General features: G+C 43.1%; 1 protein-coding gene across 1 annotated transcript in view; it reads right to left on the bottom strand.

The window, feature by feature from the left end:
• CUBN (cubilin) overlaps nt 1–18,848 on the bottom strand; it is a 321,538-nt gene that overhangs the window by 250,698 nt on the left and 51,992 nt on the right. Inside the window, exons 19-23 of the mRNA XM_019508344.1 lie at nt 17,662–17,840; nt 16,942–17,104; nt 16,430–16,646; nt 15,021–15,151; nt 5,639–5,825 (exon numbers count right to left, since the gene is read on the bottom strand). Coding sequence (XP_019363889.1) covers nt 5,639–5,825; nt 15,021–15,151; nt 16,430–16,646; nt 16,942–17,104; nt 17,662–17,840 — 877 coding nt within the window. The remainder of the gene's footprint in view (nt 1–5,638; nt 5,826–15,020; nt 15,152–16,429; nt 16,647–16,941; nt 17,105–17,661; nt 17,841–18,848) is intronic.

Genomic DNA, 18,848 nt, shown 5'->3' with positions numbered 1-18,848 from the left:
CACGGTGCTATAACTATCTGGGCTCCTACTCTCTATGGGGTGACCTGGTGCACCCCAGCCTTATGGGCTATGCATGCCTCCTGCCTCCCCTTTAGCATGCCCCAAGCCTCGCAGCTTTTCCAGACATTATCTCGTCCCTTTTCCTTTCTGCGCCCTGCCTGGTGCCCTTGGGCTTGTCACGCAACCGGCGCCTCTCTCTAGCGCCCCTGGGCTTGTCACGCAACCAGTGCCCCTTCTCCAGCGCCTCTGGGCTTGTCACGCAACCAGTGCCCCTTCTCCAGCGCCTCTGGGCTTGTCACGCAACCAGTGCCCCTTCTCCAGCGCCTATGTTCGCTAGCCCTCTTGGGCCGGCACCATAGGCTGACTCCTTCAGGAGCGTCCTCAGTATACTTGCCCTTCTGGGCTTCTCAATAAGCTCACCCTTCTCTGGGGCTTCCTTAGTAAGCCTGCCCTTCTCCAGGCTGCTAATCACGCTTCTCGTGCCCTCGCCCTTCTCTGGGGCTTGTCCCAATCTGCGCTTCTCGCGCCGGGGCTCAGGTGGCCAGTAGCCGTGCCTGGCCCCTTGACCCTTCTCGGGGTCTTTCGCCCGACTCGGGCTACTTCTCACCCGCACTCGGGCCTATCTCGCGCTTGCCGTGCTCTTCGCCCTGGCTGGGGCCTATACACGTGCTTTCCGCGCTCAGGGCTCACCGCAACGCTCTCGCCCCCTTCGGGGCTCTGCCCCGCGCTTTCCGCACTATCGCCCTCTCTGGGCTCTGTCCCACGCTAAACCGCATTCAGGGCTCAGGTGGCACGCAGCCATGCCTGGCCCCCTGATGCTTCTCGGGGTCCTTCGCCCGACTGGGCAGAATACCGCCCTTGAGCTGGGGTCTCAACCCCCACACACCGCACCACACCGGTCCCAAACAGCCATGCCCCCCAGGCACTGCTCTGTGCCCGTACAGGGCACCCAGGAACCTCCAGATTACTGGGGAGCTCCCATGAGGCCTCCTCACACCCCTACAGTCTCACCCGGTCCTCCAGTCTATTTACACAACTAACATAACAGAACCATAAGCCAAACGGCTGTAATAGAACAATAAGCCTACCGGCTATAACGCACACTCTTGTCCCACAGGCTTCTCCTGCCCAGCCTCCCAGTCAGGGTTCTCTCTACCCTGTACCATGATGTAGCTGGTGGGTCTATCAGTCTGCTCCACCCAGCTCGACTCCGCTGCAGAGCTCTTGCTCCTCCGGCTGCCAGAAGGGGACTGCCAGCCAGGCTCCGGCCTGGGCTGTTTATAAGGGCCCGGCCCTGCCCTCTTCTGGTCACCTGACCAACATGGTTGCCCCAGCAACCAGCAGCTGAGCTGCCCTGGTGATTGGCAGCTGTTCTTAACCCTTTTCTAGGCACAAGGCACCTACGTGACCTTGTGACACTAAGTACTGGAAGAGTTCTGTTGCTGACAGTAGGCCTTACTCAACTGTTTGTAAACCATTTAGCTCATCATCTCAACAAGTTAGTTACAATACAAGTTCAGAACCTTACAAAATCCTGCAAGAGCCAAAGCATCATCTCTGGGTACTTTCAGTATGGGTATGTTAGCAGGGAGGTAGTGGGTTCCCTAGGAGGCAAAAATCACCTACAGTGACCCACCATCACCTCATAACTGAAATGCTGTGTTTTCTTTTTTGGGTGATTTTTCTCTGGCCTTCACAGGTGATTCCTGATCTGACATTTTTTCTGAACTGACACTTAACTGGAAGCAACATCCTCTAATGTTGTGACTGGCATGAACATGCAAAACTTTGCTAATCCTCCTGAATCTAGAGGTTTTTCAGAACAGTCATATATTTACACACATACATATCTCCTGGAAAAGCATGACAGGAAAGACTTTTCCACTGACTTTTCTATAATGTTAGCACTATCGAATTCCCATACATTAGTATCATGTAAAATATATCTGGGTTGCTTTACTACTATCCTGTGAAAGTAGAAAATCAGATTAGGTGCTCATTTTGTAAAATAAATATAAATTCTACATTTACTTATTTCTGTAGACAGTTTTGTTTAAACCTAGTTGTTATTGCAGGTCAGCTCTCTCCTTGTTTCCAAAGAGCAAAAGATAAGTCACTTTCTGATGTCTTAGGTTACTGAGAGTTAAAAACTGTGCCAGGGTCTTAATCTGTATAGTTTTAGCAGGATTAACATTTTTTTCTAGATGTGTGGTGTAGAAACTGAGCCACATTATTAAGCGATATAAATATGCATACCTCCAATAAAAGACAAGTAATTATGATGATTCTACACAGTTTAATTCCAGCCAGTAGAACTATACAGTTAGGTTAAACTGTTTGAACATGTCATCATCAATGTTTACAATATCTTCATGATGATGCTATCTGCAATAATACCTGAGCAAATAACTGATTTAAAGTATTTTTAATAATGAAACAAACCAACATTTTTCACTTTTCTAACTAAAACAAAATCTCCCAACATTTTACTTAAGATCAAACCAAACACTTCATTTTATCCAGAATGAAAATGTTTCCTTCTGTTTGCAAATTTCCTTTTTCTTTCTTTTTATATTAAAATTATATAAATCTCATCTTCAAACACTGTTACAAAACAAAACATAGAAACACTTTCAATTCAGAACATGGTGAAATTAATTGTTTCAAAACTTTATATTTTTTCTACTTCGTTTTGGCTGGAACCATCTACAACATTCAGCATCAATTAATAAATAATCTGAGCCTGCTAGAAAAATGGTCACTTTTCAAGATGGAAGGAAGTCAAAAGTGGGGTCCCTCAATGATCTGTGCTAACACAAATGTTGTTCAACATTTTCAACATGACCTGGAAATGGGAGTGCACATAGAAATATCCAAGCCTGCAATTAATACTAAATTGTTCCAAATCCCAAACTGATGGAGAGAAGCTGCAGAAAGATTTCACTAAGCTACATGCGTGGGCAAAAAGTGGCAGATGAACTTGGTTGACATGGGCAAGGTAGTGCACATCAGGAAAAATATCCTCAATTATTTATATACAATGCTGGGTTCTGAAGTAGCTGTAATCACTCAGGAAAGTGACCACAGAAGAGACTTGAAAACAAAATGGAAAACATAATGCCACGATACAATCTCATGGTGTGCCTACATTGTGAATAATGTGTACAGTTCTGGTCTTCACATCTCAAAAAGAATGTAGTAGAATTAGAAAAGGTACAGAGGGCAACCAAGATGATGAGCACCATGGAGTCCTGCCATACCAGGAAAGACTAAAAAGGTTGCAGGGTGATATGATAGAGGTCCATAAAAACATGAAGGGTATGGACAAATTGAATAGGGAAGTGTTATTTACTAAGTCCCAGAATACAAGACTGGGGGGACGCTCCACTAAAATTAGCAGGAGACAGGTTTAAAATTAACTAACTTGTGGAACTCACTACCACAGGAGATGGCAGAGGCAGATGGTATAGCCAGGTTCAAAAAGGGACAAAAAGGGACTAGACAAAGTAATGAATGATATATCCATAAATAGCTATTAAGAATCTCCAACAATGCCTCCACAGCACTGTCCACAAACGAAGGCAAGATTGAGAAAATCTGGAAGGGGTTTAAAGACACCGTCCGTATGGCCTGTGCTGAATCAACTGGCTATACCACCTATCCAAACGAAGACTGTTTCAATGACAGCAGCACCAAGATCCAAGCCTTCCTTGACTGGAAGAGAAGGGCTTATTCTGTTTGGCAAGATGACATCTTATCTCCACAAAAGAAGGGAACGTATCAGCTCCTCAAAGCTGAAGCTCAGAGAAGGATCTGGGAAATCAAAGATCAGTGGTGACAAGATAAAACCAAACAGATCTAGCTCTATCCTGGCAGTCATGACATGCATAGTATTTTCCAGGCAACTGAGTCCATCTATGACCCAACTTCCCACAGTCCTTCTTTTCTGCGATTGCAGGATGGCTTGACTCTCCTCAAAGACAATGAATCTATCAAAGCTAGTTGGAAAGAGCACTTTGAGGCACTCTTGAAACATGAGTCCACTGTAGTGGCTACAACCACTGAATCCATCTCCCAACACCCTGAAACACCAACCGTTCTGTGTTAGAGAAGTCTGGTATGCCATCAAGGAAACCAAGAACAAGGCCACAGAACCAGATGGCATACCTACTGAAATCTACAAGGCTGGTGGTGAGGAACTGGTACTGAGACTGCAAAAATTTATTTTACACAGCTGGAACAATAAAGAGATCCCTGGGCACCTGGGGAATACCAAATTCATAACCGTCTTCAAAAAAGGGGATAAGTCTGTGGGTGGGAACCATTGAGGTATCACCCTCCTTTTCACACCAGGGAAAATATCCCATATCCTCCTATTTTTTACTGAGGAAGCCCTACTCGAATCTCAGTATGGTTTCAGACCATCCCAAGGGGCAACTGACGTGATCTTTGTTGCATACCAGCTCCAAGAAAAGTGTTAAGAACAACACCAGGACCTGTATATGGCCTTCATTAACCTCAAAAAGGCCTTTGATTCCATCAACTGCAAAGCCTTGTGGAAAGTACTAGCCTGATTTGGATGTCTTGAAAAGTGCCTCAAGGTCCTGAGGCTTCTCTCATGATTGTGACCATTCTATGTAGCAGATTGGACACAGATCCATTTGTCATACAAACTGAGGTCAAGCAAGGATGTGTCATACCCCAAGTATGTTCTCTTTTTTCTGACAGTCATCCTGGTTCTTATTAAGGACTGCAATATATTGATGATTGCATCATCCTTGCACACACTGAGGAAAACCTTCAGACCACACTGAATCTTTTTGAAGAAGCCTACCAAACTATGGGCCTCTCTTGCAACATTGAGAAGACTAACGTGCTCTATCAGCCTTCCCCAGGCCATGTATGTGACCCCTCTCTTCAAATTACCATCAAGGGAAAGACCCTGAAGGTAGTCAAGCATTTCCCCTACCTCAGTAGCTCTTTCAGAGGAATGAATATTGCAGAGTCTGGTATGCAAGTGCCTCCTTTGGGAAATTGTTTTGGTGTGTTTTTATTCATAACAGTCTCCAGAAAGACAATGCAGTCATCATTCCCACTCTATTTATGTCAAATGTGGGTGACCTACCATTGTCATCTCAAGAATCTGGAGAATTATCATCAACAATGCCTCTGGAAAATCCTCCACATCAAATGGGAAGATTGCTGCACAAATGCCAGCATCCTTGTTAGCACTGAGTCATATACCATGGATTATGACAGCGCTATAGCAGGTATCAAATGAATGTTTATCAGTGCACCGAATGCTACTTTGCAAGACTGTGGCTATTTATATAGCTTAAATACATAAATATGCAAAAGTGCTTCACAAAAGTTGTGGTCCCTGCACTAAGGAACTTACAGTCTACACAAAAATCCATTCAATTACCTTGAAAGGTGGAATTTACATAGGAAAGTCAAGTGAGGAATAGGAGGGAAAAGGAAACAAGCTAGCATCTGAAGTTCACTATCAAACAGGTTCTTACTATATCACTTCTTGGTGCATTTCAAACTACAGTTTCTTTCCCAGCATAAGTGGATTCTACCTGTTTCCACAGTTATTGGCAATGATGACAATACAAAGGATCAGGACAATACTCACCTGATTTCTACGTAATCCGATGAACAGCGTTTATTTCCTTCCAAGGTGAAATTGGTGAAGCGCAGCACAATTTGTTTGTTGGTTCTCACTGTGATCCTATATATGCACTGAGCCCTGACTGGGTAGTTATTGGGATAGTTCGGTGACGTTATCACACCAGTGTCACTATTGTATTCGTGTGAACACACTTTAAAAAAAAGGAAACATGTCGTGACTTGCAGATATATTATATTTTTGGAAGCAAAGCTACAGTGAAAACAGCTTGAAATGCATGCTTAACTAACAGCAAATATCTATTTCTGATAGACTGAACCCCACCAGATTGTAATTAATCTGGGACAAATCACAATTAAAACTAATCCATCAAAAACAAAGATGAATTTGAATTATCTTGGCATTGAATTATACATCTTTTTACCCAAACATTAGGCTTGCAAAAAAAGTTTTTTGAGTAGGTTTGCCTGATTACACTAATTTTGATCTAAAATACAGAAAAGAAAGAAAAAGAAAACTGAAAGAGGTAGTTTGATGGCCTTCTGTTAAAGTGAAGTCTTGAACTCTTGAGTAGCAGAGGTTGAAAACCTGTTACATTGTTTCCAGGCAGCTCAGAATTTTGGAGCAGTTTTTTTTATTTTAATGTATAACCTTTTTTTCCAGTTCACCTGGATCATGACGCAACATCTGGCAGATCACATTCTATCAGCAGGAAAAAGCTAGACTGTGATGACGCAGCAGTTCTACTCTAAGGTATTGCTCTAGTAATTTGCAATGCACATATTGACATTGGCACTTGAAGACAGATTGCAAACAGAATAGAGAAATGCAGGGATCTGAGAGAACCTCTACAAGGAGCAAGAACAAAGATTCTTGTAAAAGGTCAAAAGTATGGACTGATAAAAAGAATTTCAGATATAGAAATATACCATGAGTTGGGAACTGTTATTTTATGGGTATAGATCGGTTTTGTGTGCCCAACTTATGTTCTGAGTATGGACCAGTTTCCAATCATTTATACCACTAAAAGTGTAATGTCTGTACCTGGCCAGAATGACTATGAGCCACCAATGTGATATAGTTGAGGGGAAAAAAGACAATGAAATCTTGGGCTATATCATAATAAGTGTTTCCATTAGAGATAGGCAAGCATTAATGCTAAGTCTTCAGCTGGAATACTAGGTAGTAGTTCTGGTTACCCATGGTCATAACACAGGAATTCAAACTGGAACAGGTGCAGAGAAAGGCAACAAAGATCACCTGGGGCACTGACAGAAGTGATTTTTTGTTGCATGATCGCCCCCCCGAAAGTGCTCTACAACTGTGTCCTGACAGAAGTGCATGACTGCAGATGCTTTAAAAGTGCCCAATTGCACAAGAAATTAACTCTTGTTACATCAGGGTTCAGATGAAGGTGCTCCAAAGCAGAGCAACCTCATTAAGTTCTGCCCAACCCTGTGTGGATCAGGGCTCAGCTGATGCCCTCCTGCCACCTTCCCTGGACAGCCAGCCCATTCCCAGGTAGTCCTAGGCAGAAGAAAGGCAGCAGAGATGGTGCATGGGGCTTGAGCTGCTCTGAAAATGCCCAGGCTTCCAGCACCCCATGTACTGTTGGATCCAGAAGGTGCTGCCTCCAAGCTGGGGTAGCACCTGCAAAGCTAGCACCCTTCCTGGATGGTCCCGGGGCACACTGCCACTGTGAACGGAAACATCAGTCCCACCCCTGCAGCTCAGGGGCTGCGTGAATCAGCAGCAGCTCATGAGGGCAGGCTTTGCTGAGACAAAAAATGCGGCAAGGGGCCTGATCCTTTTTTTTCTTCTCTCCCAGAGCCTGCTTGCATCTCTCACGGCCAGAGAGCAAGCTGCAAGCAGGTTGTGCAGCCCCTGAGCTGGGGTGCCCCAGTGCTTCCCTCCTCAGTGTCAGCACCACCCCCAGGCTGCCCCCCACAGCTCAGGGCCCACCAGTAGCTCGCCCCCCAGCTGTAGGGCCAGAAGGCTCTAGGGAGGGGGAAAAAAGGGATTGGGCCTCTCACCGATTTTTTTCCCCCCTTCAGCAGAGCCTGCCAGCTCTGCAACAGGGGAGTGGGGGGCACAAACTGACAGGGCTGTCACTGTTCTGTCACAGTGATGGAAGTCCCTAAATTGAAATGGTGGGTTTTTATTTGGTGGGTTTTTAATCAACACAATTCAAAACCCACCAATTAAAAACCCACCAATTAAAAACCCACCAATTAAAAACCCACCAATTAAAAACCCACCAATTAAAAACCCACCAATTAAAAACCCACCAATTAAAAACCCACCATTTCAATTTAGGGAGAACTTAACCCCCGGCACATGTACAACTATCCCTTAATGTCTACTTTTTTCTTATACATATGCACTTTTTAAATTTCAGTACTGGGTCATTTAAAAAATCTGTAAACTGGTTGTGCATTTTAGTTGATTAATACAGTGTTTGGGAAAGACTGACAGCCCCAGAGACTAAAGTCCTCTGTCCCTGTAATATGCACAGCACACGTGATGGCAGTGCAATCTTCTCTTTACCATCCTGCCAGTATGTCTTAAAACTGATTTATGGGAACCACTTGTAACATCAAGAAGGTAGCTTGGTCACATCCCATTTATTTTTTGGCTATTCTGATAAGCCTGAGACAAACTCATTTTGTAGCAGTAGTTTTGGTGAGGTGAAAATGGACTGAGAAAATGCACCACTGCATTTAACAGAAGCCACTGAACAGCTTGAGGCATGCCAACAGTTTTCTGTCATTGCCTACTTGGCTTGAATTTTGATTAGTGACTTAGTGAATAGTTGGTATCATTTTATCAGACACCCTGCAGCATTCAGTCTCATATCCCACACCACAATAGTAGTCACTGGTGAGTCATGTCCATACATATGGACAAATATAAATGCATTTAATTTTAAGGACAAGTTTAGTCAGTGAAGTCACTATCAAGCCTATGAATCCCTCACAGAATTACTAACTGGCATGATTTTATTTTATCATGAGCTTATTCATTTTTCATTTGTATGCTTCGGGGCCTAAGGCCAAGTGTTTTATTGATAGATTTAGCTTAATTTTTAACAAGCAAGTTTCTAACTTTCTGAATTTTTGAAATACCTTGAAAACATGATTTGAGAATATCCGAAGGCCTCAGAATCCAGAAGACTAATAAAATATATTAACATTTAATAAAATTCTAATATAATAAAGGGCTTAGTCTGTCTGTCTGTGTGTCTGTCTGTCTGTAATGTTTTTGGGCAACTGCGCTTGAGCCCTGAGAGGGCTAGCAGTGATTGGCTGTGTGGGCTCTGCCTCCTCAGGCTGGGAGGGACCCACTGCCACCACAGGCAGGGAGGTGGGGGCCCCACTGCTCCACAGGAGGATGCGGAGGTCCTGCACAGGGGTGGGCAGGAGGAGGAAGGGAGGAGCCACTGCCACTGCCTCCTCAGGCAGGGGGAAGCCCCGCTGCTCCGTGGGAGAAGGGGGCAGGGAGGAGGAACCCACCACTGCCACCTCCTCAGGTGGGGGAAAGCCACTGCCACTGTTGCCTCAGGAGGAGGGAAGCCCTGCTGCTCCACAGGGGGAAGAGAAGCAGATGGAGGTGTAGAGAGGCCGTGGGGAGGAAGCTGTTGCACCAGAGGCTGGAGGAGGCAGCAGCGGCAATGGAGGGACTGCTTATATGGCCCACCCCACAGAGTGAGCAGAGGGCGGGGGTAGGGGACCATGTAAATACTCCCTTAAGCACTCTGTCATTCATGACAGGCAATTGGCTAGTAATATTATAATAGCCACAGTGCTACTTTTTAAAGCTGATCTCATGATTTTTAAAAGTACTTTTCATGCTTGTGGTTTGCAATACTGCTTTTCCCCATTCATTTCAGGGTGCTGAATTTCATGTTCAGACCAGAGAATGTTGAAATGTTACATCATATAGAAATTCTCAAGGTGTAATTTGTCACATGAATGCTAATTTTCTCTTACCACCCCATTTCAGAGCATTTTCTGCAAGCTACTTGAAGAGAGAATAAATAGTCCAGATTGCATTCCTTCCTAATATTTGCTTTCTTGGAAGGAACCCATTTTTAAACCAAATCTGCAACACAACAATCCAAATTGGAAGTTATCTCCTGTTCACATTCTACATAAAAATAGTCCTTCAGAATTCAAAAGACTGATGGAAAAACATGACAGATGTTACAGTAACTGTCTCAGCCACATCGGTTCTTCAGCTACAACTAACAGAAGCAAGACCAGATTGAGTAACACTATTATAAAGATTAGAAAAAGAGTGAATGTGCCAAATGGATTCGCTTCCATGCTGTGTCAGCCAGCACAATTCCAATAACTGGTCTGTTTAACATACTATACCAACCAATCCCAATTTTTAAGATGAAAAACTGATAACTCCCTTTTTGCACTCATCTCACTTAGCCTCAAGGCTAAATACAGACAGTCAAAAAGCCTGAGGCAGAAATGATTCAATCGTCACAGGTTATTCTAAAATGCACAGATTGAATAAATAAGAAAATGAACAGACATTCACTTTTGATTCTGGAAATGCAGCCACATGCCTGCAGTGGCCTAGGCCAGAAGCCAGGGGATGCTAGAACATGCCTCCCTGGTTGGCTGGAGCACACACCCTGGGCCAAGCCTACCCTGCCCACCTTGTGAGAGGAGGTTTGCAGGGGAGATGCAAACCATCCTGGGATGCTGGAGGACTGTGAGTTAACTTGAATCTGGAGGGAATCTGGGACAGAAGTTCAATGAACCAATTTAATCTAAATCAGTTAAGTCAGATTTATCTTAAACCAGTTTCAGCCATTTTGCTACAGATTTGAACTGGTTTCCAATCACTTATACCAGTTTGTGTGCAACTTCTGTCCCTAGCCTAAAAAGTTAACTATTTTGGAAGTGTTTTGCTTCAGTTTGCAATAACAACTGTGTCAATTCAAATCATCAGTGAAACAAGCAAGAAAGAATAACTTTGGATTCCTGGCCAAGTTTTGGAATGTTGCCTATATTCCATAATGTGATTATTACACTACTGGAAAAAATATGCATTGCAGTTCATTTGAAATATATTTACTGAATTTCACTAAAGAGAGAAGAAAAGGGTAATTGTCAGGATAGACTCACATTTTGCTTTGCCAGCATGTGAGGTTTTCACATCCTGTTCAATCTGGTTCTGAATTTAGTAAAACATTCATGTTTGTTTTCCTAGAAAAGGCATTATATGGCAGCAAAGTAGTGTAATGAAGCCAAACTAGAGAAAAATGCTAGGGTTTGTATCACTCTTAAGTAGCCATGTACAGTAACCAACATTTTTATTTGTACTTATTCCCATAAAATTATATTAATCAAATACTATGATGCTTATTAATGAAAGATGAAACTCAAACTCTTATTCTGTATGTAAAACTATGATTTTGTTTTCAATTGATCTTAACATGGCCAAAAGAGAACCCAGGTTCCCTAACACTAGTTCTTTATGTCACCTTAAGCATATTTATAAGAAAAAGAAAAAAAAACATCCCATGAGGTGGATTCCTCTCCACAGGCAATGGAAAATCATATCTGCACTTCAGGGTTTGCTATTGCTGCTGCTAGTAGACATTAACCGCCTTAATTTTTACCAACTGCAACTGAGAGACAAGGAGCACAAAGATCCTTTGTCAAGAGTTTCAAACCCAAAGTGCTTGAAAAACATAGCCAAAGCAGATCAGAACTGAATTAACATCTCTGCCCAGTACACACACACAAATAAAAAAGCCTCCTCTCACCCTCATAAATAATCACTGATACTGTCCAGTGAGAGATACATTTAAAACTGAATTTATACTATATTATTAATGCAGAAGTAGGACCTACATATTGCTTTCAGTTTCACTCATGCAACCTGTCTTAAGCCTAGCTGAACGCCTCATTTAAGCCCCAGAGTGTACTGAAGTGAAACACTTCTGCTGGTGGGACAAGATGGGCATTTTTACACATGCAAACACCACAGCACCAGGTGCTTTGAAAAGCGCCCAGCACTGCGACGCTTACAGTTGTATAGTGTCAGCGCTGATAAAAGGGTGGTGGTGTACTTTTGAACTAAAACATATCAGAAGTGCTTTAGTTCAAAAGCACACAACCTCCATTTTCTGTGCGGTGGCGTGCATTTCGCCACTCATACAACGGCACATGGTGCAGTGCAGTTCGCCTCAGCTCGTGTGCATGCTCTGACGTGGCGGATCTCTGGCGCGCCATGGGACAAAAAAATGTGTGTATAAATGCCTGATCATACTCCATAAAAACTTTCAACAGGAAAAGGAAGCTGAAGAAACTGAACCTCAGGCTCCTGGCAGATATTACATTTATTGCACAATTAATGTGTTAATCATGCAATAAACTGTGATGCAATACATGTGGAAATAATTTATCACATGATAAAAATGGAAAATGAGTTGCAAAATGGTGAAGAAGCCTCGACACATTACTTGCTAAACACCTGTGTAGCTTGTTTGCATTAGGCTTTAACTGGACTGGGCAGCATGTTACACATCAAGTGACAGGACTTTCCTGCATCCTTCAGCATCCCAAGATGCACTGATCTCTCCCTTGGCTCTCCATTAGGGTTGTCAAACACAGCCTGCAGCTACCTGTAGGGATAATGCAGGGAGAAGTGGAACATACTGTCTATCAGGGCTGTGCAAAGTTTCAGATGCCGATTTGATTCGGAGGAGATTTGGCTCGATTCGGTGGCTGAAACTCCAAATCCAAATTGAATCAGGGGACCAATTAAAAGGGGTGAGCACCGAGGCTTTTTTTTTAAAAGGCCATAAGCTGGGGCTGGATGGGGCAGCCATGGGTGGGGCTGAGAGAGCAGGCGGGGGTCAGGGGGTACTCAGAGGGGTGGCTAGAGGAGCAGGCAGGTGATGGGGCCTGGCAGGGGTCCCCCCATGGTCCCCTCCCCCCTCCTCCAGCCTCCCCTCCCCCAGACCCTGCTTTCCAGCTTGGGGTCCGGGTCCAGCTCCCTGCTGCAGCCAGTGGGGACTGCCCAAATCTCTGAAGCTCTCCAAATCTCCCCGCTCCCCACCAGGCAGCAGCTGGTGAGACCAGTGTCTGTTTGTTGTTGTTTTTTTTTAATGGGCCAAGAGCTGGGCTGTGGGGGGTACCCATGCGGGGGACTGGGAGAGTGGGTGGGGGGTCAGGGGCTTGTAGCAGGGCCCCCCACATGGCATGGAGCACTGGGGGCAGCAGGGATCACCCCCTGCCTTGCAGCAACCAGTGAGTGGGGGCTTTTCTTTTCAAAGTGCCAGGAGTTGGGATGGGTGGGGCAGCCATTGTGATAGAAGCAAAACATTTTCAGATTTCGAAAATGGTAAAAAGTTTGGATGCAGACACGAGTTTGAGTCCTTATTTTATCCAAACACCTTCATCCATTTCTAGTTGTTATAAATACTAAACAGGAAAAGGCTTTTAAAAGGATACAATTTTACTCAAAACTATATCTCTCAATTTATTACAGAACAACAGCTGAATATTATTTTAAATCTATAGTACCTCTTACAGGCCTTTACACCCTTAATAGAAGGAAGAATCCTTCCCAATCAGCCTACAATGAATCTTAAATTGTATATCATCCTTTTTGTTTGTAAAAGGTTTTCTAAAAGTTAGAGGGACAATCATATATCACAGAGCAGGTACAAACCATAAGGGTCCATTCATATTCTCTAATTTTTACCAATATAGAAGTGGACATAAAGTGAACAGCCCAGACTGAGAGACAGGTTGATGCCTTATGAAAATTAGCCTACATCAAAAAAGGCCAGTTGGAGACAGTTTTTTTTTTCATTTTCAAAGGCTGTGCAGATGCAGACCCTCAGTCTGAAAATAAGGGACTATAGGTCTGGATCTGGGCACATCAGAAATTTTTGAACGCTTCCAAAAATGTTGGCCTCTGTAAGCATCAACAGCATTCACAGGACTGAACAAACTTTAAAGATGATGTGATCCCTGCCCCAGGAGCACATAATGTGGATCAAACATGGACTAAATAGTTGACATAAAAAGGCACTGAGATTCCAAAGAAAGGGTGACTCTTACGATGTTGAAAGCCAGAAGGGACTGGAGTGGTAGAAACTGAGAAGTGAAAAAGAGAGAGGAGTTGAATAGCAGTGTGGAAGTGTTGTTGTAATTAATAGCAACAGGTATGGCAGGGACCTGGATGTATAGAATGTCATATTCCCATTCCATGATGGAGAGTTAAAATGGTAGACAGAAATACAGTAGACAATTAGAGATATGTAAAAGGGTAAAAGGGTTTCAGAGTTATCAACATGGAGACAGTCGATAAAGTGTATATAAAGGTGAGTACAGTGTCTTGTTGGACACTAAGAAATGTGGTAGTAGCTGCTATATGAGAAGCTAGAGAAATTTGAGAAGAACCAAGAGTATGTGGTGGCAAGAGTAGTAACCATTCTGTTCAGAAAATACTGAAGCCGACAATCCAGTGCATCAGAAGAAATATTGAAGCTGACAATGCAGTGCATCAGAAAGATAAGGCAGCATCCTGATAACATTCAATAGTCACTTTAATAGAAATGTTTGACTCCCAGAAAAATAACCCTACAAACAGTTTTCTTTTCATATGCTCAGCATGACAAAGCAGCAGCTGCAGTAGCACACGAACAAAATTTTACAATTACTTCACTGTTTCAAAATAAGGGGAAAGATTTCATGATTTATGGAGTAGCAGTATGCTTTAAGCAAAAGAATTTTCAAACTATAAGGTTTTTCTTACTGAAAATCTATAAGATTTTGTTCCCGGCATATGATTTTCAGGCTGACAGTAGATTCCTGCTTGGTGAGTTTCCCATTATTAGTGATTTTTCCACTCACCATGCCAGAAAACTAACGTATGAATGAAGGCAGCTGAGAAAATTAGTAATTTGGTGGAAGAAACTAACTGGCAGTGAAGCAAACGCAGTGGCAGAAAGCAAACTATCTACCAGCCCCACCCCGTACACATTCTCAAGACATGAGATAATAACCAAACTGTCCAAGCTGTATCTAGAAAAATGGACATTTTTCATAAAAGAGTAAAACAAAAGAGAATGGGGAGCTGAATGAAAAAACAGCAGGAAACAACCTGAAAAAGAAAAGATTATAGCTGTTGTGATCATGCACAATAAATGAGTAGCTACATGCATAAGAAATAAGTTGAGATCCACATCTACATCACGAAACTGTGGCTACAGAGATGACTGCTTTGGACTGCTGATATTTGCCTGATTAAATAATACCACATAAACACTTTCCCCCTGCAACCTCAACTGAAAATCTACAATTAATACTTAACTGTATTAATCTGCATAATGAACATGCTACTGCATTACCTTTGGAAGCATTCACTGAGTTATAATTAGCTGAGAACCCTTCAGAGGCAATGGTGTGATCCGTCACGAAGTACAGTGTCATTATGTTGCCACCACTGGTGAGCAATGGTGGAATTGACCTTCCACAGTACCTGCAAGAAGTCAACAAAAACACCATGTATTGAGTGGGTAGGACTGTAGCATAACTGGGGAGGGGGCAGGTAACCAACCTAGCTGCTGACTTAGAGGGGTGCCAGTATGGCTCCCTCCCCCACAAAGTCTTTGCCACAGGGACAGCTCTGTGTTGCCCAGCCACAAAAGATGGGCAAGCGCAGCCCCCACACCCAGCACTTTAACAGGGGCAGTGGAATATCACCCTCGGGAGACTTTGCCATGGGAAGTAAAGCCTTGCATCCAGTGCAGGGGAGAGAATGGGACCTCAGGAAGGGCCCCTGGAGAGCATGCACTGTTTCCTGTTTCTCAGCTGCAGCAGCCTTAGCCCATGCTGCTACAGAAGCAGCTTCAGCAATAGCAGCTGTCGCCCAAGGAGAGGCTGTCAGGTAAGACTACTCCTCCTTTTCCCCCATTCTCCAGTGGTAAGAATAATCCCATCTTCCCCACCACCCCTGGTGTACCAGGTGCTAAAAGAAATCACTACAGCTGTGGGGCAGGACTGTATGCTGTGTAATATGATCAAATAATATCTATATTGCTCAAACAATATTCAGGGCCCCTTCAAAGCCTGTGAATAATAATTTTACAAAGTTCTGCTTGTGATGGTGGGCCTCAAAGACAGAATGATGAAATGCAGCAACACAGACTTGTTGCCCACAGAAGTTTTGCATAGAACAAACACACTGTCACACTGGCTCTTCATTAAGAGCCTTGTTAAACTGTCGCTGATGTCAATTAATTCAATAAATCTACACCGTATCTTGGACTTTCCCCTCTGACTCCAGTGGGAGTTTCAGTCATCTCTATCAGAGTATTCTTTGCAAATGGTCATAGCTAATACTGAAAATTAATCTTCAGTATAGCGCTCTCTCAATTTTTTGTCAAGAAACTTAAGACTTCAATGAAATTCCCTTGCTAGGCAATTAGGGTTGTTGGTTGTAGCTGTGTTGTTCTAAGGGCATTTTAAAACCTGCACTAAATGTTGTTCTTAAGAAAAGTAGATGTTCTTGCAAACTAATATTGAATTAAATCTTTATTCTGTGGCCAAATGAAAAAGTAATGAAAATAATGCCAGTAGTACACCACCTGGAAGCATTGCTGCTTTGGCCTGAATAATATAAATCTCCAATTGTTTTAGAAAGAATAACCTAAATTCAACATTTTGCTACTGAAGGAAGAGATCCATTGAGGAACAAAAGCACTACAGTGACAGCAAGGATGCAGGCAGAATAAATAGGTAAATTAGATATAATCACCTTCCCATCTTTGTCATTGTACCATTGTCATATACTTCAAGAAAATCGCTTCTGCAATTGTACTCAAATTCCAAGTTAAAAGATGTGAACGTCAGATGGATAAGATGCCCAGGCTGGACTGAGATAGTCCATGTGCATTTGACACCATGTGGATAAATGCTTGGATGACCAGGGCTTGTGATGGTTCCTTCTGGTCCAGTGAGAATCTCCCCACATGCTACAGAGGTTTAAAGCAACATGTTATTTAAAACAATGATTCCAGGACAAAGCATTATGAAACAGTTTATGTCTTCTGAACATTAAAAATAGGACTCTTTTTTTCTTTCTGCATACACTTTGAATTTGTGCAAGGATTCTGTATCATTTCTGTCACAAATAATGTCTACTGCTTGGTTGTCATACAATGTGGCATGTAGTTTATTCTAACAAATGGTTTTCATTTAATCATCTGTTTGACTTGCACAGGAGATCTTAGGTCCAGAAACCCAAAAGGAGAAAGTTCTGAATCTTACCTGTATCTAATGGCCGATATTCAGCCATGAAGCCAAGGTTTGTAACAGAGGAAGATCTGAATTTGACATAGAGATAGCTTTGTGTAGACTGTGTGACAGAAGGTAGAGCTGTACCACAGTATTTCCCCAGGAGACGAGAATCTGTGCTGTTGCCATCCCTGACCTGAAGAGCAAATATTCAAAACATCACAAGAAAACTTGTTCTAGTATGACTAGATAGTGGAAAAAATGTAGGAATTTGCTGCTCAATGCATAGAAACACTGCTGGAAATACTCAGCAAGAAAGACCCTATCCCATGTGCTAAGGGAAATTTGTACCATGACACAGTGAGGTAAAGTAGCTTTAAAGTTCTTTTGCAAGTCAGATGAGGATTTCTCTAATATAAAGGAATCTAATAAAATTAAACTGACATGGATTCCAGCCCCCTGAGATCCTCACCAGGTGGCAGCACGTGAGATGCAAGGCAGTGGAGATTCAGGCCTCATCTACAAATACAGCTGATATTCACCACTGGTAAATTCCTATTACAGAAATATCCATGGTGAAAAAGGTGTAATAAGGAGTTTGGTTCACCTGAGGCACCAGGAATCCCCATAAGAGCAATGAAATAGGTATTTATATGCCAAACTACTCTTCCATACAGTTGTTCATTGACAGATAACAATATGTAACTTAGGGTTGGCATGGTTATAACTGAGGATAAATCTGTTATTCTTTACCTCAACATAATCGGAGTAGCAGGTAGTGATATTCCGAATGCCGAAGTCAATAAAAGTAAGAATCACTACTTTGCCATCTGCCTGGGAGATGATCCACTCACAGGTCTTTGGACGGGAGGACATCCTTGGAAAGTAAGGGGAATGTATAACACCTTCTCCAGACAGTGCACCACCACAAGCTGCAAAGAGAAACTAAAGTTAGTATCTTCAATGAATGCCTAATATGCCATATTTACTCAATTAAAAAACAAGCTGCTGTCTTCCCCACTTCTGCCCCCCCACCTCTGTACCCCCAAGCTGATCTTCCCCTGCAGTCCCCCCACACCCAGACCCAACCTGCTTCTCCCCCACACCCCTCCACTGCACCTCCCATTATAGGTAGTTGGGGAAAACATTACTGGGAGGGGGAATGTAAAAGTGCCCACCTGCCCCCCTGCCCCTCCCTCCTGCAGGGCCATTGCAGGGCCAGGATGTGCCGGTGTTGTGGAGGATGTGGCAGGGGCAGTGGGCACAGCACTGCAGCAGCAGGGTATGGCAGTGGTGCTGAAGCAGCGAAGTCACACAGAGCTGTGCGTGCATGGGACACTGGCCTAGTGGCACATCGAGTGGTGCCAGGCACTGCAGGGTGGTGGCATCATGGTGCTGCTGCTGTACCCAGCGGACACAAAATTAGTTTGGGATCAATTTAATATAGTCCTCCAATAATTAGCTTTTACACATAGAAAATTATAACAAATAAATACATTTTCTATGAATAATATCTAATTATTGAGGAATCATCTTGAATTCAGGGTCATCTTATGTTCAGGTAAATATGGTACATCTTAATGTCATTTCCTTCTGCATGCCACTGAAAATATGCATCCCACAAGACTTTGCAAAGGTCATCAGTTATGGATAATTCAGATAGGAGAGTTTTTAAAAACTGTCACTGCTATCAAACAGTACCATGAACATGAATATCTAATTTGAAACAGCAGTGAAATTATATATATGAAAAAATACATCTCTCACCTTCCACAAATTTGCTTGGATTTTACAGACCTAAGCGGAAGGGATGGAGGGAATAGGAGAGGGGTAGCATGTGTCTGACTTGTTATTCTTGGAAAAAGGAGCACTTAAAACAGACAAAGCTACTGGAGCAAAGTAAAGATCATCGTATATTGCCTGTGATGCACAGTGGTTGG

Source organism: Gavialis gangeticus, unplaced genomic scaffold (assembly GCF_001723915.1).
Source record: "Gavialis gangeticus isolate Ggan-Ray unplaced genomic scaffold, GavGan_comp1, whole genome shotgun sequence".
In the NCBI taxonomy this organism is placed as follows: Eukaryota; Metazoa; Chordata; order Crocodylia; family Gavialidae; genus Gavialis; species Gavialis gangeticus.
This window is presented reverse-complemented; position numbering and strand designations above follow the sequence as displayed.